At 37.9% G+C, this 26468-nt stretch overlaps 1 protein-coding gene across 1 annotated transcript; it reads left to right on the top strand.

Annotated features, from left to right (window-relative positions):
• The first annotated feature begins 1643 nt into the window (after positions 1–1643).
• Positions 1644–18047, top strand: TMED7 (transmembrane p24 trafficking protein 7). The gene is made up of 3 exons (XM_082650153.1): positions 1644–2143; positions 7206–7451; positions 15026–18047. The coding sequence occupies exons 1-3, from the start codon at positions 1949–1951 to the stop codon at positions 15260–15262; spliced, it is 678 nt and encodes a 225-aa protein (XP_082506279.1). The 5' UTR covers positions 1644–1948; the 3' UTR covers positions 15263–18047.
• Positions 18048–26468: the final 8421 nt, after the last annotated feature.

The raw sequence follows: 26468 nt of genomic DNA, 5'->3' as shown, positions 1-26468 counted from the left end.
CATTATGGTCTTAATCTTATTCATTCATTCATTCTTTGTTTGTATTGCCACTTGATGCATGAAGAAATGGAGGTTTAAAAGAGCAATGTTTCTTGCCAAAAGTCAAGAGTTAGAAAATAGAACCCAAGCTTTCTACTTTGAAATTCATTCTTCTTTCCACTCACAGACACACACAAAAAACTACTTCTTTTTCTGGCCTAGCGTTACCAAAAGTGGGTTCAGCTGCTTGCCGCTCGAAGGCCAATAATCGAGAGGCAAGATTGGTTGGAAAGTTTGCTTTATTTCAGAGGCCGGCAACCTCCGAAGATCAACTCTCCACTGACAATCAATCAGTGGGCAAGACCTTTTAAAGGGGAGTTTCAGGTGTGTATAGGTGGAGGGAGGGGGCTACATGCAGAAACAGCACAGTCACCTCTGACAGTTGTCCTGCAATTAGTCATGCAGTGGTCTGACCAGTGTCACCTCGATTGTTTTAAGTACAGTTAGTCTTCAGTTCCAGGGTCAGTTTGTTCCCATTTCTTTGAGGCCAGTTCTCGGAATTGTGGTAGCTTATGTCATGGCTACAGTCTGGTCATCATGTAGTTAATTTCTTCCACCTGGTGGTGATTTCATTATCTACAAGACAGCTGCTCAAAGGATATGGCTCAGAATATTATCTATAGCCCTTGAGAAGGAACGAAATGTCCTTGACATTGTTTAATGACTATTGCTGTTTTGTCTTGTTTGACGGTTTTCTTTTGCTTCTGCAGTTTTTCACTTCTTGATTAAATTTGTTCTTTGACTAAAGTTTTTCTACAGACAAAAGGCAGGCTGAGGACATGGCACTATTGGGGCAGTTAGGGCATGGGGTTGTCTGTCCTGGGAAGGCCCCATAGGGTCCTGCTCTGTTTCACTTGGTCTCAGGAAGGTGCAATCTCCCCCAAATCTCATCTCCTGGGGGCTCCTTTCCCCCTGCAGAGGCTTTGGGCACCTGAGGCCATTAAAGGTCCTTCATCACCCCCCTCATCAAACGCCTCCACCTCCCCACCCGGCCTTCCCACCACCCTCTGACTTCCCTGCCTGGCTCTTACATACATGCTTACTGTATGATGCTTCCTGGATGACAACCACTCTTCTAGGGTTTTTTTCAAATAGTGAAGCCTTGTAGTAACCCTCTGGGTTAGGTACTATTACTTTTCTCATTTTTCAAATTCAAAGATTGAAGTAGAGAGGTTAAGCAGCTGGTCTAAGGTCACACAGCCAGTAACCAGCAGAGTAGGGATTAGAACTACTGCAGTCTGGTGGTCACAGAATTCGCGCTCCTAGCAAAGCTGCTTCCCCCCAAACTTATTATTTACAAGAAAATTCTCTGCAAATTACAAAGCGCTCTACCACCGGTGATTAGCCCTCTAGAGCAACATCAGCTCTTCATCACTCCCTCTGAGCCTCCCTAGCGTTTAGCTCTAGCAGAAACACTCACGGGCCGGCAGCTCCTACCACAGGCCACACCCCTTCTCCTCGCCCCGCCCCGCCACGTTCACCATGCTGGCCACGCCTCTCGGCCCAGGCGCTGTCGGAGGCCTAGCTGACGCCTTGCTAGCTTCCACGTACACACTCCCGCGGCCGGGGGAGAGCACATCCGGGTCGCTGGAGCAGGTGCCTCAAGCCCCGCCTCTTTCCCCAGTCTCTTGTTCCAGCTTCCGGCTATCTCAAGCCTTTTCCGCTTGTTTTCTGCCGCCTTTATCTGCGCTCCCTAGCTCGTTCTGGCGTTTAGGCCCTGGTCCCTCAGCACCCCTACCCTGTAACCAGCGACTCGCTGCGCATCTCGAATCTCTCGGGGCTCGGAGCAACTCTGCGGTGCGTCTTCGCGGTGCCGTTTGGGGTGAGGCCTACCGCGCGCCGTGAGTCCGTGGAGACGTGAGCTCGCATCTCCCCGCAGCTCGGTTGAGGCCGCCGCCGCCGCTTCGGGATGCCCCGGCTGTGGTCCGCGCAGCGCTGGGCTGCCGTCGCGGGCCGTTGGGGCTGTAGGCTGCTCGCGCTGCTGCTGTTGCTGGTGCCGGGGCCCTGCGGCGCCTCTGAGATCACGTTCGAGCTGCCCGACAATGCCAAGCAGTGTTTCTACGAGGACATCACGCAGGGCACCAAGTGCACTCTCGAGTTCCAGGTACTACGGGCTCAGGCGGTCGCGGGCCCCAGCTCGCGGTTCCAGGGTCGAGACTGTTTTCTCATTCTTTGGCTGATTCAGGAATCACATCTAGGTAGCTGATGCAGGCCATTTGGCTTTCCTGTCCGAAACCTTGCGCATTAGACATTTAAGACCAGATGTTAAGGTATATAAATTCCAGAAATGCTTCCTGTGGCTGTGATTTTTCCGTCTTTTCTCTAATGTCCGTCATTTTGAACTTTCTTCTTTAAGAGTTTCCTTTTAAAAGAAAAATGTATTCCTGTTCCATAGTGCCCAACGTCAGTCCGCCGCTGTCTAATCCGCACCTCCACTTTAATCAGATTTCAAGTGCTGCCGGCATCTAACTCCGTTGCTTTTCAGTTTTTCCATTGATATTAGGATTATTGGTTAATGTGGTTCCTGTCGTTGGAAGAGCTCTATTCCAGACCAGAAGACCATCTGCCAAAGGATTTGTAGAAGGAATTGCTGTGATAAATGAGAGGCCCCTTTTCATTTGAGGGATTATATAAAAAGTGCCTATTTAACAAAACGTAGTTTCTTAAATTAGTTAGAACAGTCTTTACTGTTTCTATTTTTGTTGGTAGACTTAACGTGTTTGAACAGCTGTTGAGTACTAGGTGCTGGTGATAGAGAAGTGAACAAAATAGATAGGGTCGCTGCCATCATTCTTGATTCCCTACCCATCCTACAGTTCTTTTCTTAATTAGTACCTGTTCATTCATCAGAATTGTGCTTTAAGAGCAGAGAATAGGTGATACACGGTCTGGTCATTGGAATCTGGGAAGGCTTCCTTTAGGAAGTGATTTGATGCTGAACTGTAAAAGATGAGTTGTAAATGCTTTGGGGAGGGGGAAGAGGGAATGGCCTTTGCAAGGTCACTGTGGTAACAGTGACTGGGAATTTGAAGAACACAGAGAGGTCCACTATAGCGAGGAATAAGGAGCCAGAAGAAGGGAGGTCAGCAGGGGCCAGACCATGTAGTGCCCAGCTGGCCAGGTAAAGGATTTTTGTTTTTCCTAAGAGTATGAGAAGCTATCATAGGGTTGTAAGCAGTGTAGTGACAAGTTCTGAGTATTCTTGGTAGCTGTACAGATGTTAACTTGTGCAGGTAGAGAAGGTATTATGGAGTGTTGCCAAGTAGATGTAGAAGACTGATTAGGAGGCTATTGTAGTGGTCCAGGCTGAGACTAGGGTGGTAGCACTGGGGAAGGAGAAAAGTGAAAGGATGGGAGATACTTTTTAGGTAAAAGCAACAGGACTTGGTGATGATTTGGCTACAGTGAGGGAGGGAGGGAGGCCAAGGATGACTTTTAGGCTTGCTTAACTTCATGGGTTAGGACCAGGAGACAGAAAAGATGATAGCAAGAATTGTAATATAAAGTGTCAGTGAAAATTTTATTTGTTTGAATTTAACAAACATTTCTTGACTTCTACGTGCAGATGCTGTGCTTGTTGGTGAGAGTACTACTATACTACTCTTGCGGGCTAAAATATTAGCGTTTATTATGTGGCAGACAGTATAGCAAGCATTTCAGGTGTATTACTTAATTCTCAGGACAACTCGATATGAGATGGGTTTATTAGAGAGTTTTTATTATTTTTTTACTGATGAAGAAACTGAGGCTTCGGTAAGTTGAGACCCAGGGTTACAAAATGTAACAGCAGAATCAGTATGCAGTTCCAGGTTAAGTTCTTTTTTTTTTTTTTAACATCTTTATAGGAGTATAATTGCTTTACAATGGTGTGTTAGTTTATGCTTTATAACAAAGTGAATCAGCTATACGTATACATGTATCCCTATATCTCTTCCCTCTTGCGTCTTCCTCCCTCCCACCCAGGTTAAGCTCTTAACCACTTCCTTTTACTACCTCCCAAAGACAAATAAGGCTGAACTTGACCTCAGGGACCTTACATAGACACATAGTCATGTAATGTTAAATGCAATAATGAAAGTACCCACTAGATATAGTGCTGGCTGACGACGGAGGATCATCAGGGGAAATTTAGCTGAGGGTCTGATGTATGAGCTGAGTCTAGAGGGATAAATAGAAGTTACTCTACAGGGTGGCAGAGGGGGGAGGGACTTCCTCACCAGATATGTTATGCTTGTGAGACTTAATTCCAGCAAGCCTGAAAATTAACCTGAGTCGGCACTGAAAATACTGAATCACAGGGTTGCTTTGTAACTGTGGGTCTGAGGGCTTTAGGGGGGAGGTTTGTGCCAGTTTGTCAGCATTGTTCATCGATGACAGTGAGATTGATGATTTGTACCTGGTCTCAGTGAGACCCCCGGAAAATCTGCTACTGAGAATAGTTATACGGCAAAAATATGCTTATGTGGAAAAGCAAAATATAAAAAAACCCAGTCAAGACTCTACTTTGGGCTCACTGATTCCAAGGTGTTCTTGCACACTTGGGTGGTTCCTGATCTGAGAGGGTATATTTCTGGCCACATCCCTCACAGAGGGAGAACAAAGGAGCCCATACCTGATCTCTTCTGTCCTCCTGCTGTGAGACAGCTTTTGGCTGTGATGTTTTATATTGTATTCTCTCCCTCTCATAAACTGTAGATTTATAAGCGTAGTCATTTGGGGTCCTGTGATTCTTCTTCTACACAAACCCCATGTAATTTGTCACTATTAGTGCAGATGTAGAGCAGAGACTTGTTCAGAGAATTTCTGGTATTTTTGGAACATAGAGTGAGAAAGGGTGTAGAAGGCGCTGAGACTTCCTTGAGGAAGTACAGGGGTGTGGTATGCTGTTGTTAACAGGTTTGGATTTTTCTGTAGGCCACAGGAATTATCAAAAGGTTTTGAGACGTGGGGAGGGAGGTGTTACTGTCATCTGGTGGTTAGAGACTGGAGATGCTGCTAAGTATGCTACAGTGCGCAGGGCAACACAGCCCCCTGAAAGAAAGACTTACCCAGCCCCAGATAATCTAATAACTGAGGTTAAGAAACCCTGGATTAGAGGGAGGAGAGATTGGATTATGGGAAGACCTTTTAGGAAGTTGAGCCAATAGTCCCATCTGGATTGTGGATTGGGAATGGAAGAGATGGGGTGAATTTGAGAGAGGCAATAATATCGAGAGGTTTCTGTGACTAACTGGACAGGTAGACACATAATTTGAGATGATCCCCTGTTTCTTTCTTATGTGACCAGATAGGTTTTAAGGGTGATTTTTATCTGAAGTAAGATTATTTGTTTTAAAGTTTGATAGAAGAAAAGTGGCATGATGATCAGTTCTGGTTCTATATTTTTGTTTGTATGTATGTTTTGATTATTCAAAGTACTATGGTTAAGTATGAATAATTGGGTATATAAAATGAAGTCATTACTTTAACTAGAAGAAAGGTTGTCGACTTGTGGTGGGGAGGGGTAAATGCCCAATTGATAAGACACTGTTTTTATGTCAAACGTTATATCTGTATGTTAATATTTGCGTATTCTACGGTTTCCTCAGTGCCTAGTTATATTTCATTTAATTATCAAAATGATCTTTTAACATAGTTCAGTTATTTATCTTATCTCTTTAGTGACAAAAGGTCATATAAATAATCAATCTTCTCTGAAGTCCAAAGTTTGATCTCTGTGTTCCACAAATGTAGAATGTCAATATTATGCTAACCCAGAGGGTTCAAGCTTGAAAATATATCTCATGGTGGTTGGAAACCCCCAAACCCAATGTCTCTTCCTCATTACCTCAGGTGGATACAGGCACCCTATGTTTCTTCTCCTGTCTCCTCTCCCTCTTTTTCCCAGTCAGTGTTTTCTCATATAAGGAGTTTTTTCTCCTCTTTAATCCTTTTCCTTCTTCCTCTCTTATGCTTGCCAAGTAACCTCAGGAAAAATGTCTCCCTCTTCTCTTCATTTGTATAACTCAGATGGCTCAAATTGTAACTGATTAAGCATAAGCCTTTGAAAATAGCTCCAAAATCCTCTTCAGAAGCTTTTCACCTACCCCTGGCTTTCCTTTCATATGCTTTGCCTTAAACACAGACTGTGCAGAGGAACAAAACATTTATTTGCTTTCATGTTGTTCTGTTTTGGTTTTGCTTTAATCACAGGGGTTAAAACAATGTAGTTTAATCATTTATGTTTCTCTTGGAAACAAGTTTGTAAATAATTATATACTCTTGGAACAGGCCACAAGTCTATTCTGCTCAAAATGTAATTCAAAACAAAGTGTATCAAATTCCATATAACTGACCTATAAAAGAACTTAAGAAACACAGTCTGTTTGTAATTTGGCAGTAAAATGAGCTTAAGTTCTCTAAAAGAAGTATGCATGGGGTGTTAGGCTAAGGACTGACCTACTTAAGTGCTTCACTGTACTATCTGAGAGTGCTAGGATGATGCTAATAGGAAACTAGATGAAAAAATTGGAGGAAGGAAAATATTACGTGGTAGTAAGCTTAAGGGTCAAGAGTATGAATTTGGCATTCAGCCTCTTACTAGGTGAAAAATCTTGGGTAGCTTACTTATTTTAACTCAGTTTGTCAAATTGAGGGAAAAATACTGTCTTGTAGGGTTGTTGGGAGAATTAAGTGATGTAAGAGGCCTCTAGTAACTAGAACAGTTGTCTGGATTGTTGGTTAGTTCCCTCTCTCCTGTCATGAGGAAATTTGTTCAGTTTCTGTAAAGCTTTAGTTGAACTGAGATCTGCCTCCCAAGTTCCATCCACTGGTAGAAATCAAGAAATGGGGCTTCCCTGGTGGCGCAGTGGTTGAGAGTCCGCCTGCCGATGCAGGGGACACGGGTTCATGCCCGGGTCTGGGAAGATCCCACATTGCCACGGAGAGGCTAGGCCTGTGAGCCGTGGCCACTGAGCCTGTGCGTCCGGAGCCTGTGCTCCGCAACAGGAGAGCCCACAACAGTGAGAGGCCCGCGTACTGCAAAGAAAAAAAAAAAAAGAAGAAATGTAAAATTGCCTGTGATGGTAAAAAAAACCTTATAGCCATTTCAACAGGAAACCTGGTTGATTTCTCAAACTTGTTAGTTGCAGTGATCTCTTCATTTTTTGTTTTTTTCTCTTTTGTAGGTGATTACTGGTGGTCACTATGATGTAGATTGTCGATTAGAAGATCCTGATGGTAATGTGTTATACAAAGAGATGAAGAAACAGTATGATAGTTTTACCTTCACAGCCTCCAAAAATGGGACATACAAATTTTGCTTCAGCAATGAATTTTCTACTTTCACACATAAAACCGTGTATTTTGATTTTCAAGTTGGAGAAGACCCACCTTTGTTTCCTAGTGAGAACCGAGTCAGTGCTCTTACCCAGGTAATGAAAAGTCAGTAACACAACACTGATATGTTTAAAGGGAAAAAAAGCATAATTTAATATCCATTAACTCATTGATGGAATACAGAATTTTGTGACTTTAACTCAACCTTTAAGAAGTATCTTAACTCTTACAGTAGATTAGGCATTTCACAGAGAACTTCAGACTTTTTTAGTGAAGAAGAGTGTTAAAGGATTTTATGAAAAGAAAATAGACATTAAAATAGGGGGATCACTTAGGTAGAAACATCAATGGCAAAGAAAGCTTAAAAGTCTAAACAGTACTCTAGCATTATGAAGCATTTTCTATAATTCATGGAGGAATGTTGCTACCATAACTTAGCAGGTTGGTATAACTGGAAGCAAAAATGATGCTTTAATTAATGTATATATATATATATATATATATATATATATACTTTTATACCAGTATTTAGTGTTACTCAAACTGCTGTTACAGTAACTTTTGCTGTAACTGAAGGTAAACTAGTAAAGATTAATAGTAAGTCATCTAACAAAAATAGTTAAGGTAACTAAATTGGATTTTATTTTGAAGAATAGCTTAATGAGGGAAAGATAGCAAAAGAAATTTAGAGTCAGTGAACAAATACTGCTCAGGTGATGAGAAGAGCTGTTTTATTTCTAGTTCAGATACATTTTGAGCTTAGAGTATGTCTAAAAGGTAGTTTGGTATTCAAAGGAATTATTTATCACCTTTTTGTTAAAACCTTAAATTGGATTTCATTGTTTCCAGGTTCCAGGTAGTCTCTTGGTCAAAATCATGTAGTGATAGAGGCAGTTTTTAAGAATGTGTAAGAGCCTTAATTCATACACCTATTGTAAGCATTAATAAGATGTGTTCAAATGTTCTTATTTTTAGAAATGTTCTCTTTATTTTAGCATTATGTGTGAACAGCACTTTGTAAAAAGATTTTTCTTTGGGGCCATTGTTTATAACTTAACCTTCATAAGTTTTAATTTGTAAAATAAGATAGTTTGCTTTAAAAACCTAAGCAGGGACTTCCCTGGTGGTCCAGTGGGTAAGACTCCATGCTCCCAATGCAGAGGGCCCGGGTTCAATCCCTGGTCAGGGAACTAGATCCCATATGCATGCCACAACTAAGAGTTTGCATGCCGCAACTGAGGAGCCCTCATGCCGCAACTTAGAAGTCCGCATGCCGCAACTAAAAAAGATCCCACATGTCACAACGAGCATCACACGTGCCACAACTGAGACCTGGTGTAGGCAAGATAGATAGGTAGATAAAAACCTACATAGATAAACGCTTTTAGGACCGCTTAACCTCTTTTATTTGTATCACATTTTATTCTATTCTTTTTTTTTAATTGTTGTGTTAATTTCTGCTGTACAACGGAGTGAATCAGCTGTATGTGTGTGTATATATATATATATTCCTCCTCTTGGACCTCCCTCCCATACCCCTCATCCCGTCTAGGCCATCACAGAACACCAAGCTGAGCTCCCTGTGCTATACCACAGGTTCCCACTAGCTATCTGTTTTACGCGGGGTAGTGTATTTATGTCGAACCTAATCTCCCAGTTCATCCCTCCTAACCCCCCCAGCCGTGTCCACATGTCCGTTCTCTACGTCTGCATCTCTATTCCTGCCCTAGAAATAGGTTCATCTGTACGATTTTTCTAGATTCCACATATATGCGTGGAATATATTGATTAATATACGATATTTATTTTTCTCTTTCTGACTGACTTCATTCTGTATGACAGACTCCAGGGCCATCCACATCTACAGATGGTCAATTTCGTTCCTTTTTATGGCCGAGTAATATTCCATTATATATATGTACCACATCTTCTTTATCCATTCATCTTGTCAGTGGACATTTAGGTTGTTTCCGTGACCTGGCTGTTGTAAATAGTGCTGCAGTGAACATTGGAGTACATGTGTGTCTTTTTGAGTTATGGTTTTCCCAGAGTATATGCCCAGTAGTGGGATTGCTGGGTCATATGGTAGTTCTATTTTTAGCTTTATAAGGAACCTCCATACTGTTCTGCATAGTGGCTATATCAGTTTACATTCCCACCAGCAGTGTAAGAGGGTTCCCTTTTCTCCACACCCTCTCCAACATTTATTGTCTGTAGATATTTTGATGATGCCCATTCTGACCAGTGTGAGGTGATACCTCATTGTAGTTTTGATTTGCATTTCTCTAATGATTAGTGATGTTGAGCATCCTTTCATGTGTTTGTTGGCCATCTGTATATCTTCTTTGGAGAAATGTCTGTTTAGTTCTTCTGCCCATTTTTGGATTGGGTTGTTTGTTTTTTGATATTGAGCTGTATGAGCTGCTTGTATATTTTGGAGATTAATCCTTTGTCAGTTGCTTCGTTGGCAAATATTCTGTCCCATTCTGAGGGTTGTCTTTTGGTCTTGTTTATGGTTTCCTTTGCTGTGCAAAAGCTTAAGTTTCATTAGGTCCCATTTGTTTATTTTTGGTTTTATTTCCATTTCTCTAGATGGTGGGTCAAAAAGGATCTTGCTGTGATTTATGTCATAGAGTGTTCTGCCTATGTTTTCCTCTAAGAGTTTTATAGTGTCTGGCCTTACATTTAGCTCTTTAATCCATTTTGAGTTTATTTTTGTGTTTGGTGTTAGGAAGTGTTCTAATTTCATTCTTTTACATGTAGCTGTCCGGTTTTCCCAGCACCACTTATTGAACAGGCTGTCTTTTCTCCATTGTATATCCTTGCCTCCTTTATCAAAGATAAGGTAACCATGGGTTTATCTCTGGGATTTCTATCCTGTTCCGTTGCTCTATATTTCTGTTTTTGTGCCAGTACCATACTGTCTTGATTACTGTAGCTTTATAGTATAGTTTGAAGTCAGGGAGCCTGATTCCTCCAGTTCCATTTTCCTTTCTCAAGATTGCTTTGGCTGTCCGGGGTCTTTTGTGTTTCCATGCAAATTGTGAAATTTTTTGTTCTAGTTCTATGAAAAATGCCATTGGTAGTTTGATAGGGATTGCACTGAATCTGTAGATTGCTTTAGGTAATATAGTCATTTTCACAGTATTGATTCTTCCAATCCAAGAACATGGTATATCTCTCCACCTGTTTGTATCGCCTTTAATTTCTTTCATCAGTGTCTTATAGTTTTCTGCATACAGGTCTTTTGTCTCCTTAGGTAGGTTTATTCCTAGGTATTTTATTCTTTTTGTTGCAATGGTAAATGGGAGTGTTTCCTTAATTTCTCTTTCAGATTTTTCGTCATTAGTGTATAAGAATGCAAGAGATTTCTTTGCATTAATTTTGTATGTTGCTACTTTACCAAATTCATTGATTAGCTTTAGTAGTTTTCTGGTATCATCTTTAGGATTCTCTATGTATAGTATCATGTCATCTGCAAACAGTGACAGTTTCACTTCTTTTCTGATTTCGATTCCTTTTATTTCTTTTTCTTCTCTGATTGCTGTGGCTAAAACTTCCAAAACTATACTGAATAATGGTGGTGAGATTGGGCAACCTTGTCTTGTTCCTGATCTTAGAGGAAATGGTTTCAGTTTTTAACATTGAGAACGATGTTGACTGTGGGTTTATCATATATGGCCTTTATTACATTGAGGTAGGTTCCCTCACTTTCTGGAGAGTTTGTATCATAAATGGGTGTTGAATTTTGTCGAAAACTTTTTGTGCATCTATTGAGGTTATCATATGGTTTTTATTCTTCAGTTTGTTAATATGGTGTATCACATTGATTGATTTGTGTATACTGAAGAATCCTTGTGTTTCTGGGATAAACCCCACTTGATCATGGTGTATGATCCTTTTAATGTGCTGTTGGATTCTGTTTGCTAGTATTTCGTTGAGGATTTTTGCATCTATGTTCGTCAGTGATATTGGTCTATAGTTTTCTTTCTTTGTGACATCTTTGTCTGGTTTTGGTATCAGGGTGATGGTGGCCTCGTAGAATGAGTTTGGGAGTGTTCCTCCCTCTGCTGTATTTTGGAAGAGTTTGAGAAGGATAGGTGTTAGCTTTTCTCTAAATGTTTGATAGAATTCGCCTGTGAAGCCATCTGGTCCTGGGCTTTTGTTTGTTGGAAGATTTTTATTCACAGTTTCAATTTCAGTGCTTGTGATTGGTCTGTTCATATTTTCTGTTTCTTCCTGGTTCAGTCTTGGGAGGTTGTATTTTTCTAAGAATTTGTCCATTTCTTCCAGGTTGTCCATTTTATTGGCATATAGTTGCTTGTAGTAGTCTCTCATGATCCTTTGTGTTTCTGCGGAGTCAGTTGTTACTTCTCCTTTTTTCATTTCTCATTCTGTTGATTTGAGCCTTCTCCCTTTTTTTCTTGATGAGTCTGGTTAATGGTTTATCAATTTTGTTTATCTTCTCAAAGAACCAGCTTTTAGTTTTATTGATCTTTGCTATCGTTTCCTTCATTTCTTTTTCATTTATTTCTGATCTGATTTTTATGATTTCTTTCCTTTTTCTAACTTTGGGGTTTTTTTGTTCTTCTTTCTCCAATTGCTTTAGGTGCAAGATTAGGTTGTTTATTTGAGATGTTTCCTGTTTCTTAAGGTAGGATTGTATTGCTATAAACCTCCCTCTTAGAACTGTTTTTGCTGCATCCCATAGGTTTTGGATCGTCGTGTCTCCATTGTCATTTGTTTCTAGGTATTTTTTTATTTCCTCTTTAATTTCTTCAGTGATCACTTCGTTATTAAGTAGTGTATTGTTTAGCCTCCATGTGTTTGTATTTTTTACAGATTTTTTCCTGTAATTGATATCTAGTTTCATAGCGTTGTGGTTGGAAAAGATACTTGATACGATTTCAATTTTCTTAAATTTACCAAGGCCTGATTTGTGACCCAAGATATGATCTATCCTGGAGAATTTTCCATGAGCACTTAGAAGAAAGTATATTCTGTCGTTTTTGGATGGAATGTCCTATAAATGTCAATTATGTCCGTCTGGTCTAATGTTTCATTTAAAGCTGTGTTTCCTTGTTTATTTTCATTTTGGATGATCTGTCCATTGGTGAAAGTGGGGTGTAAAGTCCCCTACTATTATTGTAGTAGTGCCAGTAATTTGTAGTTACTGTCGATTTGTAGTTACTGACAATTTCCCCTTTTATGGCTGTTAGCATTTGCCTTATGTATTGAGGTGCTCCTATGTTGGGTGCATAAATGTTTACAGTTGTTATATCTTCTTGGATTGATCCCTTGATTTTTACGTAGTCTCCTTCTTTGTCTCTTGTAATAGTCTTTATTTTAAAGTCTATTTTGTCTGATATGAGAATTGCTAGTTCAACTTTCTTTTGATTTCCATTTGCATGGAATATCTTTTTCCATCCCCTCAGTTTCAGTCTGTATGTGTCCCTAGGTCTGAAGTGGGTCTCTTGTAGACAGCATATATACGGGTTTTGTTTTTGTGTCCATTCAGCCAGTCTGTGTCTTTTGGTTGGGGCATTTAATCCATTTACATATAAGGTAATTATCGAGATGTATGTTCCTATTGTCATTTTCTTGATTGTTTTGGGTTTGTTTTTGTAGGTTTTTTCCTTCTCTTTTGTTTCCTGCCTAGAGAACTTCCTTTAGCATTTGTTGTAAAGCTGGTTTGGTGGTGCTGAATTCTCTTAACTTCTGCTTGTCTGTAAAGGTTTTAATTTCTCTTGTCAAATCTGAATGAGATTCTTGCTGGGTAGAGTAATCTTGGTTTTAGGTTTTTCCCTTTCATCACTTTAAATATGTCCTGCCACTCCCTTCTGGCTTGCAGAGTTTGTGCTGAAAGATCAGCTGTTAATCTTATGGGGATTCCCTTGTATGTTATTTGTTGCTTTTCCCTTGCTGCTTTTAATAATTTTTCTTTGTATTTAATTTTCGTTAGTTGGATTAATACATGTTTTGGCGTGTTTCTCCTTGGATTTATCCTGTATGGGACTCTCTGTGCTTCCTGGACTTGTTTGACTATTTCCTTTCCAATGTTAGGGAAGTTTTCAACTGTAATCCCTTCAAATATTTTCTCAGACTCTTTCTTCTTCTCTTCTTCTTCTGGGACCCCTATAATTCGAACGTTGGTGTGTTTAATGTTATCCCAGAGGCCTCTGAGACTGTCCTCAATTATTTTCATTCTTTTTTCTTTATTCTGCTCTGTGGCAGTTACTTCCACTGTTTTATCTTCCAGGTCACTTATCCGTCCTTCTGCCTCAGTTATTTTGCTATTGATTCCTTCTAGAATATTTTTAATTTCATTTAATGTGTTCTTCATCATTGTTTGCTTGCTCTTTATTTCTTCTAGGTCCTCATTAAACGTTTCTTGTGTTTTCTCCATTCTGTTGCCAAGATTTTGGATCATCTTTACTGTCATTACTCTGAATTCTTTTTCAGGTAGACTGCCTATTTCCTCCTCATTTGTTTGGTCTGGTGGGTTTTTACCTTGCTCCTTCATGTGCTATGTATTTCTCTGTCTTCTCATTTTGTTTAACTTACTGTGTTTGGTGTCTCCTTTTCACAGGCTGCAAGTCCGTAGTTCCCATTATTTTTGGTGTCTGCCCACAGCGTGTGAGATTGGTTCAGTGGCTTGTGTAGACTTCCTGGTGGAGGGGAGTGGTGCGTGTGCTCTGGTGGGTGGGGCTGGATCTTTTGGTGGCAGGGCTGTGTCCAGTGGTATGTTTTGGTATGTGTCTGTGTCTGTGAACTTAGTATGACTTTAGGCAGCTTCTCTGCTAATGGGTGGCATTGTGTTCCTGTCTAAATAAAAAACTAATACATGGTTTGTGATGTAAAATAAGTATAATAAAGCATATATTTCATCACCAGGATTAAGTTTTCAGCAGTAGAAAAACATTAAACTGGTATACAACAAAAAAATTACTCTTAACCTATCTCAAAGCAGATAGTGTAATTTAGAAAAAGCTATGGTGTCATCAGATGAAGGCCTACAAACTCATTACACAGTGAAAATGAAACTTATGTCCTGTTGAGAACGTATATATTAGTTTTGTTGACTGGCATGAGGAAGACTTATTTAGCAAAGTGGTAAACGTGAAAAAAAAATTCCTACTCTGACCTATCACTTTTCAGTTTCGGCTGCTTTTAAGATAGTTGAAATAACTTTGACTAACAATCTACTTTTATGCCATATTTCGTTTGTTTTTGTATATATTTGGACTTTGATTCATATCATTATAATTGGTCAAATTTACTGACCTGCCATTCCCTTCCTCCTAATTCTTCCTCTTTAAGAAACCTGGCCTTGAAACTCGGTAGCTACCAACCTTAACTGCTTAGTATTTCTCCTACTGTTAGCTTCATGTTCCATCTGCCACCTTAACAGATGCCACAGTTGGGACGTTCCAGTTTGGGGCAATAGCTGCTTCGTGGGATCTCTAGCCTTACCAGTCATCCTAGTGAGAATGTGTAGAAGCGTTGCTTTGCCAGGACCATTGACACGAATGAGTGAATGAATGAGTGCCAGTTTAGTAGAATGTTAGTCAGATGAGGAATTGCGATCAAATTAAAAGAAAAGATGAATATGCTAGATGGATTGTACAGAAAGTATTAAAACATACTAACTGAAAATCTTTCTCTTTAGATGGAATCTGCCTGTGTTTCAATTCACGAAGCTCTGAAATCTGTCATTGACTATCAGACTCATTTCCGTTTGAGAGAGGCCCAAGGCCGAAGCCGAGCTGAGGATCTAAATACAAGAGTGGCCTATTGGTCAGTAGGAGAAGCCCTCATTCTTCTGGTGGTTAGCATAGGGCAGGTATTTCTTCTGAAAAGCTTTTTCTCAGATAAAAGAACCACGACAACTCGTGTTGGATCGTAACTACGTTTTGAGAATTGATCCACCATTGCCGCTGTAATATTGCTGTCCTCTAATTAATTTTAGGTACCGAAGAACTTAATATTGGCAACATTTTTAGAATCTTACTCATACACTTGTTGTGGAGGGATGTACGATGCATTCCCCAAGCTGTGGAAAGGACACCTTTTTTTATTTGTAAAGGTAGAAAAACTTTGGGACTTATTTTGGGCTATTCATAAATATTCAGCACAATGATCTACTCTTTTCTTGGTTGTTTCTATCTGCTCTTCGCACACTAAAGTATTTTGATTTGGTATTTTGGTTCCTTTTAGCCATTTAAAAATACTTTTCTTGTAAGTAGTGGAGATTTTTAAAACCTTCAATTTAATGTCTACATGTGTTGTGGAGGAAGAAAATTACCTTTCAGTTGTTTATAGGAAATAAAGTTTTGTTTTTAAGAAAACCAGTTGTGATTAGCTATAGCCCAAGCCCTATTCTGCACTGTTTAATTTTATGAGGAAAAAAATCTACCATAGAAATGTTAGTTAGTTAATATTGATATAATTTTAAATTGATACATCATGGTTTAATTTATTTCTCAGTAGCTTGGAAAATATCGTTTTTATTGTTTGGGTTTATTCTATGATCTATAACCAGATGTGTTATTTTTTTTCATAAAGACATTTTTACCACACAGAAAATAGTATGTTTCAGTTACATAATAGAGTTTACACAGGCCTTAAAAGTCAGACTGTTGTAACAGGTAGAATAATTACAGAATAATTTAAGACACTACAATGGGGGGCAAATGAAATGAGAAGACTTTTAGTGAGTTATCTGCACATATTACATTTTCAGTGCTTTTACAAAGAAAAAAGGTGATCTGTTTCATTTTAAACATTTGAATTGGCTAGTTCTTGCTCTTATGTGGCTTTAATGTCTGAGTCACTCCCAGCTTAAATTGAGAGTTGTAATATAGTATTATAAAAGTGCCATAGATTTTATCCTAATGGGTGTGATGCACTGAGAAGTTAGTTACTTTGGTTTTTTTCTTTCTTTCTTTTTTGGTTTTTTTGTCTTGCACATGTAATTTGTACAATCTCTGGTTAACAGCCCTAAGATGATGTTAAAAATTTAGAATGCCGTGTATGTGTTTCTTATTTGATAATCTTCATTGACTGTACTGCATTTAACGAGTATTAGTGCATTTTCTGTAGACTATAGGGTTTAGACTGTGTTTGTGTTTTATAACTTGCATACATTGAGCTGATTGAAATAAGATTCCAAGTATTCTAGAATGGAATACAAGATGATGCAAAATTGGGTTTAAAGCTTTTATGCTGTTAAAAAAAAAAATTGCAACTGCTTTTTGCCATGCTTCTATCCCCCACCTAAAAGTGATGAGTGCTGAACGTGACTGTCATATTGTTAGGACTTTGATATGTGGTACCACAGAATACTGATTGGATAGCAATTCTAGTCACTTACCACTACTGACTAGAAGTTAACTCTTAATTCTAAGCTGTCTTAAGATGCATATACACTGCTGCATGTAAGAGCAAAATGAATTCAGGTTGTCCTGCTTGCTAATTTCAAGTGCTACAGTGTAGCAAGGGATGAACATATTTTCAGACTTTTAATTCTAAAATTTTTGAAGACCAAATAGCTACTCCTTCAACAATATATACCAGTGGATTAAGAACTGAAGTTTAAGATTCTGCAGATTTATGTATTGGGGTTCTTGTATTGGAGTTGTCCTGTAGCTTTTTAAGTGTCCCTCTAGATTTGCAAATTTTAAACACTAATGTTAAAGTGATAAACATGGGAGTATGTTAAATGTCCTTTTCTGGTTGCCTGTCTGCTCTGTTGTATTCAGATAGTTACACCATAATTCAGCAGAGCTGGGTATCATAAGTGTGCCGAGTTTGGCATAGATAATGCAGTTATTTAATCTGTGCCTATCAAAACTTCATGATATTTAAAGATTATTACCACAGATAAGTTGCGGTGAAACTATTGAGATATATTAAAAATTTTTTAAATCACCACTGTTACCTGTTGTAGAAAATAGTACTGACTTAGTCTAGTCTGTTTGTAACTGGTTAAAGTTTGATGGCTTGCCTATACTCAACTAGGTATGTATATTAAAATTAGAAAATACATATCTACCTAGACATGAATGTTAAGTAAGAACTTTTTTCTTCCTTCCCCTATATAATTTGTAGCTCATCTTTTTTCTTTAATCCTTTCATAACTTGTTGCAACAGTTTGAATTCCCCAAATATTTACGTTTGGACATATGGCTCAGAATACATATTTAAACATCATTAGCTGTATATATTTTTAAAGTAGAATAAATAATGGAAAGGGACTTGATATATAAGTTTATACTAAAATTCCAACTGTGTGAAGATACATTTTAAGATATTACTTTGCTAATAATCTAAATATTCATTTTTTATTAAGGAAACAAATGGTTTGGGGTTCACAGCTTTCATCCTGGCTTGATGATAATCAACTTTGAAAACACAGTGGACTGAAAAGCAATTTTATTCTTTGAAAGATTTCATTTAAATCTCTGTACTATCCATTTTTGCTTCAGTTTGTAAATGTGTAACATTTATGGTTAAATAGGACAAAGCAGACCCTATGACTGTTGTTTTCAAGAATTAAACAAATTGATATATAAATTATTCAAAGGGGGTTTTCATTTACTTTTGAAAAGAAAAATTTCTCTAAATTAAAAATGTTGGTTCTGCAGGATTGCACCAATCAATTCTTGTAGAATAAAAAATATTTCAACACACTGACTTCACTTATTTCTGTCAAGATTTAAATCTTTTTGAAGCTCCTTATCAGCTTGCAGCCTGGAGTATAGTTTTGTAGCAAGAGAGTGATAATTTACTTGATATTTCATTGGAACATCTCAGGGACTGACCAAGAAAGAAAGTTAAAGAAGAGAAATACAACCTGTAAACACCTCACTTTTAACCTTACTTTTCCTTTTCTTACTGAAAGTTTTGGTGAAAGGAAGTTAAGCCTTCAATTCCCTAAAAAGCTCTTAGTTTTTAGGTAAATTAACCTTTGGTTGTATAATGCCAAGTTTTCTGAACTTTGTTCCCCATTATAATGTTATGGGGGACGTTCTGATTCCTAGGCACAAGTACAAAAGTAGCAGAGAAATAATAATATATTGGGCTGGCCAAAAAGTTCGTTCGGTTTTAAGTAAAAAGACATTTTTCATTTTCACCAGGAACTAAATTGAGCAACGTATTCGTTCACCAAATGAAATTTTTGGCCAACCCAATGGGTTAACACTTATTGAATGCTTTCCTTGTGCCAGCTGCTGTGATAAGTCTTTTGCTTGTATTGACACGTTTCATCTTTGCAATAATCCTATGAAGTAAGGATACTATTCCCATTTTACAGATGAGGAAAGGGAGGCCTAGAGAGGTTAAGAAACCTGCCTATATCACAGTTAGTAATTAACAAAATCTGGAATATGAACCATGGCAGTCTGGCTCCAGACCCCCCTTTCTCAACCACTATGCAGTAATTATCTACAAACACCACTTAAGGATAGATCTTCAAAGGTTTAGCAGTCTTGATTTCAGTATACCTCAGTAGCAGTTCAGGGGCTTCCCTGGTGGCGCAGTGGTTAAGAATCGGCCTCCCACATACCGCAGAGCAACTAAGCCCGTGAGCCACAACTACTAAGCTCAGGCGCCTAGGGCCTGTGCTCGGCAACAAGACACCGCAATGAGAAGCCCATGCACTGCAATGAAGACCTAACACAGCCAAAAATAAATAAATAAAATTTTTTAATTAAAAAAATAGAGGTTCAGTGCTTTGGCTTTGGAGTCATAGTCAAGTTCAGATCATGGTCGGTGACCTCACACAAATGATTTTGTTAACTCGGCATTTCTGTTTCTTCATTTATTACTAAGGTAATATCTACTATAATGAGAATATAATGAGATGTTCATAAAACACTTAGGGTCAGTGCCTATCATATACAAGCCCTTAATAAATAATAGCTATATTTTTGTCATTGGTCCAATTTAATCACTTGATCTTTCTTTAGTTCTTAAAGTTCTTACTGTAGCCTCAACTCATATGGGCTCTTAAATAGTATGTAACAAATATGAAAGTCTATCATGTACATAATAGACTGCTAGAAGTTTCAAAAATGAGTAAGATAATCTGACCTCCAGGAACATAATTGTCGGGGGAGACAGGATAGCTATGTAAGAAACTAATGTTAAGCAAGTCATGAAGCAGAATGGACTTGAAGGTTCTAAGACCTTTATAGGATACTAGAGGAGGGAGAAAATACATAGATCAAAAGACTTGTTCCCTAAGGAATTTCGCTTTGTCCTGTCCAGGTGTGGGGAGTGGTGCATAGTTGTCTAGCTAGGCCAGCAATTGAGTGAATTAATCCCTAATTCAGGGGTGTGGACTCCTTGGTACAGATCAAAAAACATGTTCTTTAACTTTGTTACTAGTAAAGGTGATCTTTGATCTGAATAACTTCATCTCAGTTGTTTCCAAATTCTGGAGGAAAATATAGGGATGTTATCCCTAAACCACCAAATGTGCTATTTTTCAGTCTGCGTTTCTCCATTTTATCCATAAGATAGCATCATTAGGATGATTATATTCCTTGCTGAAATCAACATATATTAGGCCTGGCATAATCTGTTTTTAGTGCTGGTAATTACTAGTGACTGCTACTACCTTACAAAGAGAAGACAACGCAAGAATTTGAGAAATAATGCTTCGAGGAGTAAAATCTGCCAATAATCCACCATCTGCTTTGATGTATTTCAGCTTTTCCATAGATAAATGTATATATTTTTAAAGAATTGGTATTTATAACAAATTTGTAAACTTTTAAAAATTGTGAAATTTGTGATAATACAGAAGAGGGTATTAAACATGTACAATTTAAAGAGATATAAAATTATAAAGCACATACTCATAGTGACCAATGCTCAGGTTAAGAAATGCAATATTGTCAGCACCGTAAAAGGCTCTATGTATCCTTTCCTGATCACATCTCTCAATTTCTTCCCTAGAGATAACCAGTGTTCTGCTTGTAATGAAAATAATTTTTCTTTTTCTTTTTACCAGTTATGTATACTAGTTCTTCTCAAACTACTTTAAAAAAAATTTCCGGGCTTCCCTGGTGGCACAGTGGTTGAGAGTCCGCCTGCCGATGCAGGGGGCACGGGTTCATGCCCCGGTCTGGGAAGATCCCACATGCCGCGGAGCGGCTGGGCCCGTGAGCCATGGCCGCTGAGCCTGCGCGTCTGGAGCCTGTGCTCCGCAACGGGAGAGGCCACAACAGTGAGAGGCCCGCGTACCGCAAAAAAAAAAAAAAAAAAAAATTTCCAAGTAATCACAAACTCATAATTTTGTAAATACAAAATCTTGTGCTTGAATGTTTTGGTAATATCAAATTGCTATCAGCCTTTCCAAATGCTTACTTTCTATGCATGCTTACTCTCACTTTATGTGCTTCTCTCTTCATCAGCCACTGACAGTTCAGTATGGTTGTTGGACCATACTTTGAATAGTACTGATGTTTATGTTCCTGAAAAACGTCTAAGAAAATCAGGCAAAAGTAAACCTGAATAAATAAAGTTTAATGGAATATTCTATTTAATGAATTAGTTATTACACATATTCTTTTGTGACTTTGTTTGGCTGTCATCCATGTTGATGCATATGGCTATAGTTTTCATTACTGCATAGTAGTCCATCATATAAATATACCAAAGTTATGTGTCTTTTCTACTATGGTGGCATTTGGATTGTTCCAGGTTTTTTGCTGTTATAAACAAAGCCACTATGAACATTTTTGTATATTATGTCGTTGCACATATGTATCATCCCTTGAGAGTACATCTAGGAGTGGAATTGTTTGCTGATAGAGTACGTATATCTTCATCTTTACTAGGTGACACCTGACTTTTCTAAAGCAATTGTATCAATCAGTGCTTTCACCAGTAACAATGGAAAGTTCCAAATTCGTGTTGTCAGACTTTAAAACTTCAGAAAATCTCATGAGTTTGTAATGTCGTAAAAGCAACACTTAAGAATTTGAGAAATAATGGTTCACAGAATAAAATCCACCTGTAATTCCATTATGCATTTTGATGTGTTTCAGTTATTTTTGTAGATATATGTTATTTTTTTAAAGAAAATGCTATTATACCTCATTGCTGCTTACTTTGCTTTTCTATGAGGTTAATTTTTTTTTCCTCACAGGTTTATCTACCACTTGGATTTCCTCTTTTGTGAAGTCCTTGTTCACATTTTTTGCCCATTTAAAAAATAATTGGATGCTTTGGTTAAAAGGATTCCTTTATATATTCAGGAGATTAATCCTTTGGTTATAACTATTTCAAATATCTTCTCACAGTTTGTGTTTATCTTTCTGCTCCTAGTGAAATATCAGTCTTTTCCCATATTGTTGGTGTTTTGTGTATTGTTAAAGAAATACTTTTCTATCCTGAGGTCATGAATATCTTCTCCTTTACTATGTTCTAAATATGTATGATTTTGTCTTCTACTTGAATTGAGTTTTGTATATGGGATAAGGTAGGTGTCCAGGTTCCCCCCCCCCGCCCCCCCTTAAAAACTCATCTTTCTCTGTTGATTTGCCATGCCAAGTCTTTCACCTATTAAATGCCCATATTTACCTGAGTCTGTTTCTGGGCTGTCTGTTTTATTCCATTGATCAGTTTGTTCATACACCAGTAACATATTATCTTAATTACTAAAGCTTTTAAAGTTCTTAATATTGGTAAAACAAGTGTTTATACCTTGTTCTTCAAGATTTTGGCTGTCATCTGTCCTTTGTATTTTTATACAAAGTTTAGAGTTAGCACAAGTTTCAACAAAGCAAAATAAATCTGTTAGGATTTTGATTGGAATTGTGTTTAGTGTGTGAACAATTTCCTCTTTATAATAGTGCATTTTCCATTGAATGAACCCATCTTTCCATTGCTGTGGTCTTCCTTAAATCTTTTGATAAAGTTTTGTAATTTTCTTCATAGAAGTATTCTGTATATTTTTGTTAAATTAATCTTTTAAAAAATTTATTTATTTATTTCTTTATGGCTGTGTTGGATCTTCATTGCTGTGCACGGACTTTCTCTAGTTGTGGCGAGTGGGGGCTGCTCTTCGTTGTGGTTTACGGGCCTCTCATTGCAATGGCTTCTGTTGCAGAGCATGGGCTCTAGGTGCGTGGGCTACAGTAGTTGTGGCTCGTGAGCTCAATAGTTGTGGCTTGGAGTCTCTAGAGTACAGGCTCAGTAGTTGTGGCACACGGGCTTAGTTTCTCCACGGCATGTGAGATCTTCCCGGACCAGGGCTTGAACCTGTGTCCCCTGCACTGGCAGGCAGATTCTTAACCACTGCGCCACCAGGGAAGTCCCATGTTAAATTAATATTGTTTTCTTTATATTTTTGATGCTATTATAATCTTTAAATTTTTTATTTGTTGCTAGTACGTGGAAATACAACTTTTAAATTGATTCTTCTATTCAGCAATTTTGCTAAATTCTCTTGTCAATTACAGTAATTTGTATATTCTTTTGAATTTTCTGTGTATATAGTTGTACCATCTGCAAGTCGGGACAGATTCTTCTTTCTATTCCTCACACCTTTTCTTTCTTTTTCTTGTCTAATTACATTGGTGGGGACCTCCAGTACAGTGCTGAATAGAAGTGGTCATAATAGGCATTCTTGTTTTGTTCCTGTTCTCTAGGAATGCTTTCAAGGTATCCTGTAGACAGTTTACAGTAATTTTACTAAATTTAGAAATTTCCCTTCTATTCTTAGTTTGCCAAGAGTTTTTTTTATGATCATAAATGATGTTGAATTTTATAAAACAATTTTTTTCTGTATTTGTTGAGAAAAATGATTGTTTTGCCGCCTTTATTCTCTTTATTCTTTTTATGTGGTCAAAGAATTGCTTTCCTATTATTAAACCAACATTTTTCTGAGGTAAAACCAGTCTAGTCATGATGTGATTTGTTTGTTTTTAATAACTGGATTTGGTTTGTTTTAATATTTTTGCTTAATATCAAGATTATCTATCCTGATACAGTGAGCTGGAGAGTGGCTTTCTTTTCTTAGTTTCTGGAACAGAGTCTATAAAATTTACATTACTCTTCCTTAAATGTTTTGTTACAAATCTGAGGTGAAGTGTGTTTGGTTGGAGTCTGGTTTGGTCTTTGTGGGATACTGATTCAATTTTTTTATTAATAAGAGTACTTCTTATATAATATTGGTAAATGCAATATTCCCAAGAATCTGTCCATTTCATCTGCATTTTCAAATTTATTAGCACAGGGTTATCCCTGCCCACTTTTTATCATACGCCAAATCTGTACTGATGTTCTTTTCATTCCTATTACTGCTATTTGTAGTATACAAATTTATACCACTGTGTATTATGTAAAATATTTGTATCTTCTTTCTTTTTTACTTGACCAGTCTTACCAGAGGCTTATCACTTTTATTGTTTTCTTCAAAGAGCCAATAGTTTTTTCCTTCCAGTTTTACTGACATATAATTGACATACAACACTGTATAAGTTTAAGGTGTACAGCAGAATGATTTGACTTACATTCATCATGCAGTGATTACCACAATAATTTTAGTGAAAGAAAAATAAAAAATTTTTCCTTGTGATGAGAACTCTTAGGAGTTCTTAAAACTGTCTTAACAACTTTCATATATAATATACAGCAATGTTAATTAATCATGTAATTTACGTCCTTAGTGCTTATTTATCTTATAACTGGAAGTTTGTACCCTTTGACTACCTTCATCCAGTTCCCCCTCACCCCTCATCCCCACATCCCCACCTCTGGTAACCACAAATCTGATCTCTTTTTCTATGAGATTGTTTGGTTGTTTTTGAAATATAATTGACCTACAGCACTATGCCAGTTCCTGGAACATAGTGATGCAATATTTCTGTACATTACAAAATGGTCACTATGGTAAGTCTAGCTACCCTCTGTCACCATACAAAGATGTTATGTTATTATTGACTATATTCCCTGTGCTATCCATTTCATCCCTGTGACTCATTTATCTTGTATGGGAGTTTGTACCTCTTAATTCCCCTGACCTATTTCACTCACCCCTCTCCCCTCTGGCAACAACCTATTTGTTCTCTGTATCCATGACTATTTCTGTTTTGTTATGGTTGTTCATTGTTTTGTTTTTTAGATTCCACATATAAGTGAAATCATATAGTATTTGTCTTTCTCTGTCTGACTTCACTTAGTATAATGCCCTCTAGGTCTACCCAGTTGTTGCAAATGGCAAGATTTCATTCTTTTTTATGGCAGAGTAATATTCCATTGTATATATACGAGAGCCACTATTTCAGTTGTTTTTCTTGTTGTCTGTTTCATTGATTTCAGCTTTTTATGATTTTCTTTTTCTCTAGGTTGAGTTGGTCATTATTTTTCTATATTCTTGTAGTGGATATTTAGTTCAGATTTTTAACTTTGCAGTCTAATGCATATTTAAAACTATAGATGTACCTCTTATTGTACTTTAGCTCCATGTTAATTTTCTGTGCTCCATAACAAATTACCATAATCATACCAGTTTAAAACAGCATACTTTTATAATTGCACAGTATTTATAGGTCAAGAGTCTTGGCACAGCTTAGCTAAGTCCTATGCTCAGGGTCTCACAAGGCTACAGTCAAGTAGTCACCTGAAATGCCTTCTTATCTGGAGCTTGGGGGTCCTCTTCCAAACTCATCAGGTTGTTGACAAAATTCAGCTCCTTGCAGCTGTAGAACTGAGGCCCTCAGTCACTGGAGGCTTCTCCTTTCCACAAGCATTTCACATCATGACTGTTTCTTCAAGGCCAGCAGGAGGAAATATGTTGCTTTGAGTCTCTTCTTTCAGGAAAAGACTGACAGGATTCACCTGATGAGATCAGAGGCCCTACCCTTAAATAATCTCCCTTTTGATGAATTTAGAGTCACCTGAATAAGGACCTTAACTGCATCTTCAAAATCTTTTCACCTTTGCCATATTCTTTTGGTAAGAAGCAAGTTATAGGTTCTGCCCACACAAAGATATGGATATGGACATAGGGAGGGATTTCAGGGACCATCTTAGAATTCTGCCTACCATGAACTCCATTCTACAAGTCTTGATATCTGTTTTAGTTATTCATCAATTTCCAAGAATTTTCTGATTTCATTATTCTAATTTGAGGCATAGATATTATTTAGAACTATTATTCTTAACTTTCCAAAAATAAGTATTTAAGTTCTCTTTTATTATTGACTTCTAACATAATTGCATTGTGATCAGATAATATATTCTGTATATGATTTAAATTCTTTGGAATTTTTTGACAATTGCTTTATGAGTTCATTTACCACCCTCTCAATTTGTATATTGTCATATATTCTGCATCTAGAAGTCATTACTATTGTCTTATATAGCCAATATTCATTTAGATTTACCCATGGATTTGCCACCTTCTTTGCTCTTTGTTTTTTTTTTAAGTAAATTTATTTATTCATTTATTTATTTTTGGCTATGTTGGGTCTTTGTTGCTGCATGTGGGCTTTTCTCTAGCTGCGGTGAGAGGGGACTACTCATCGTTGTGGTGCACAGGCTTCTCATTGCAGTGGCTTCTCTTGTTGCAGAGCACAGACTCTAGGTGCTCAGGCTTCAGTAGTTGTGGCACATGGGCTCAGTAGTTGTGGCTCGTGGGCTCTAGAGCGCCGGCTCAGTAGTTGTGGCGCACGGGCTTAGTTGCTCCGTGGCATGTGGGATTTTCCCAGACCAGGGCTTGAACCCATGTCCCCTGCACTGGCAGGCGGATTCTTAACCACTGTGCCACCAGGGAAGTCCTGCTCTTTGTTCTTTGCTGTGTCTTTGAGCTTCCATCTGGAATAATTTTCCTTCCACCTGAAGAATACATTTAGAATTTCCTTTAGTGCCAGTCAGCTGGTTGCAAATGCACGTTTTTTTGGGTTTTTTTAATGTCTTCATTTTGGCTTCATTCTTGAAGGAGATTTTTGCTGGACATAGAATTCACTTGGGGATATCTTCTCATCGTCTTCTGGCTTCCATTTTGTTACTCTGAAGAAATCAGCTATCAGTCTTTTGCTCCATTGAAACTAATCTGTCTTTTTTCCTCTGGCTGCTTTCAAGATTTTGTCTTTGTA

Source organism: Grampus griseus (assembly GCF_964374135.1).
Source record: "Grampus griseus genome assembly, chromosome: 3".
Classification (NCBI taxonomy): domain Eukaryota; kingdom Metazoa; phylum Chordata; class Mammalia; order Artiodactyla; family Delphinidae; genus Grampus; species Grampus griseus.
The sequence above is the reverse complement of the archived record's forward strand: the minus strand, read 5'-3'. Positions and strand labels throughout refer to the sequence as shown.

What these genes read in the sequence shown, in the direction of transcription:
- TMED7 (XM_082650153.1), top strand. Translation starts at nt 1,949, where the DNA reads ATGCCCCGGCTGTGGTCCGCGCAGCGCTGGGCTGCCGTCGCGGGCCGT. An exon ending in AGTGCACTCTCGAGTTCCAG is followed by an intron (nt 2,144 to 7,205) that starts GTACTACGGGCT and finishes TCTCTTTTGTAG; the next exon opens with GTGATTACTGGTGGTCACTA. An exon ending in GAGTCAGTGCTCTTACCCAG is followed by an intron (nt 7,452 to 15,025) that starts GTAATGAAAAGT and finishes CTTTCTCTTTAG; the next exon opens with ATGGAATCTGCCTGTGTTTC.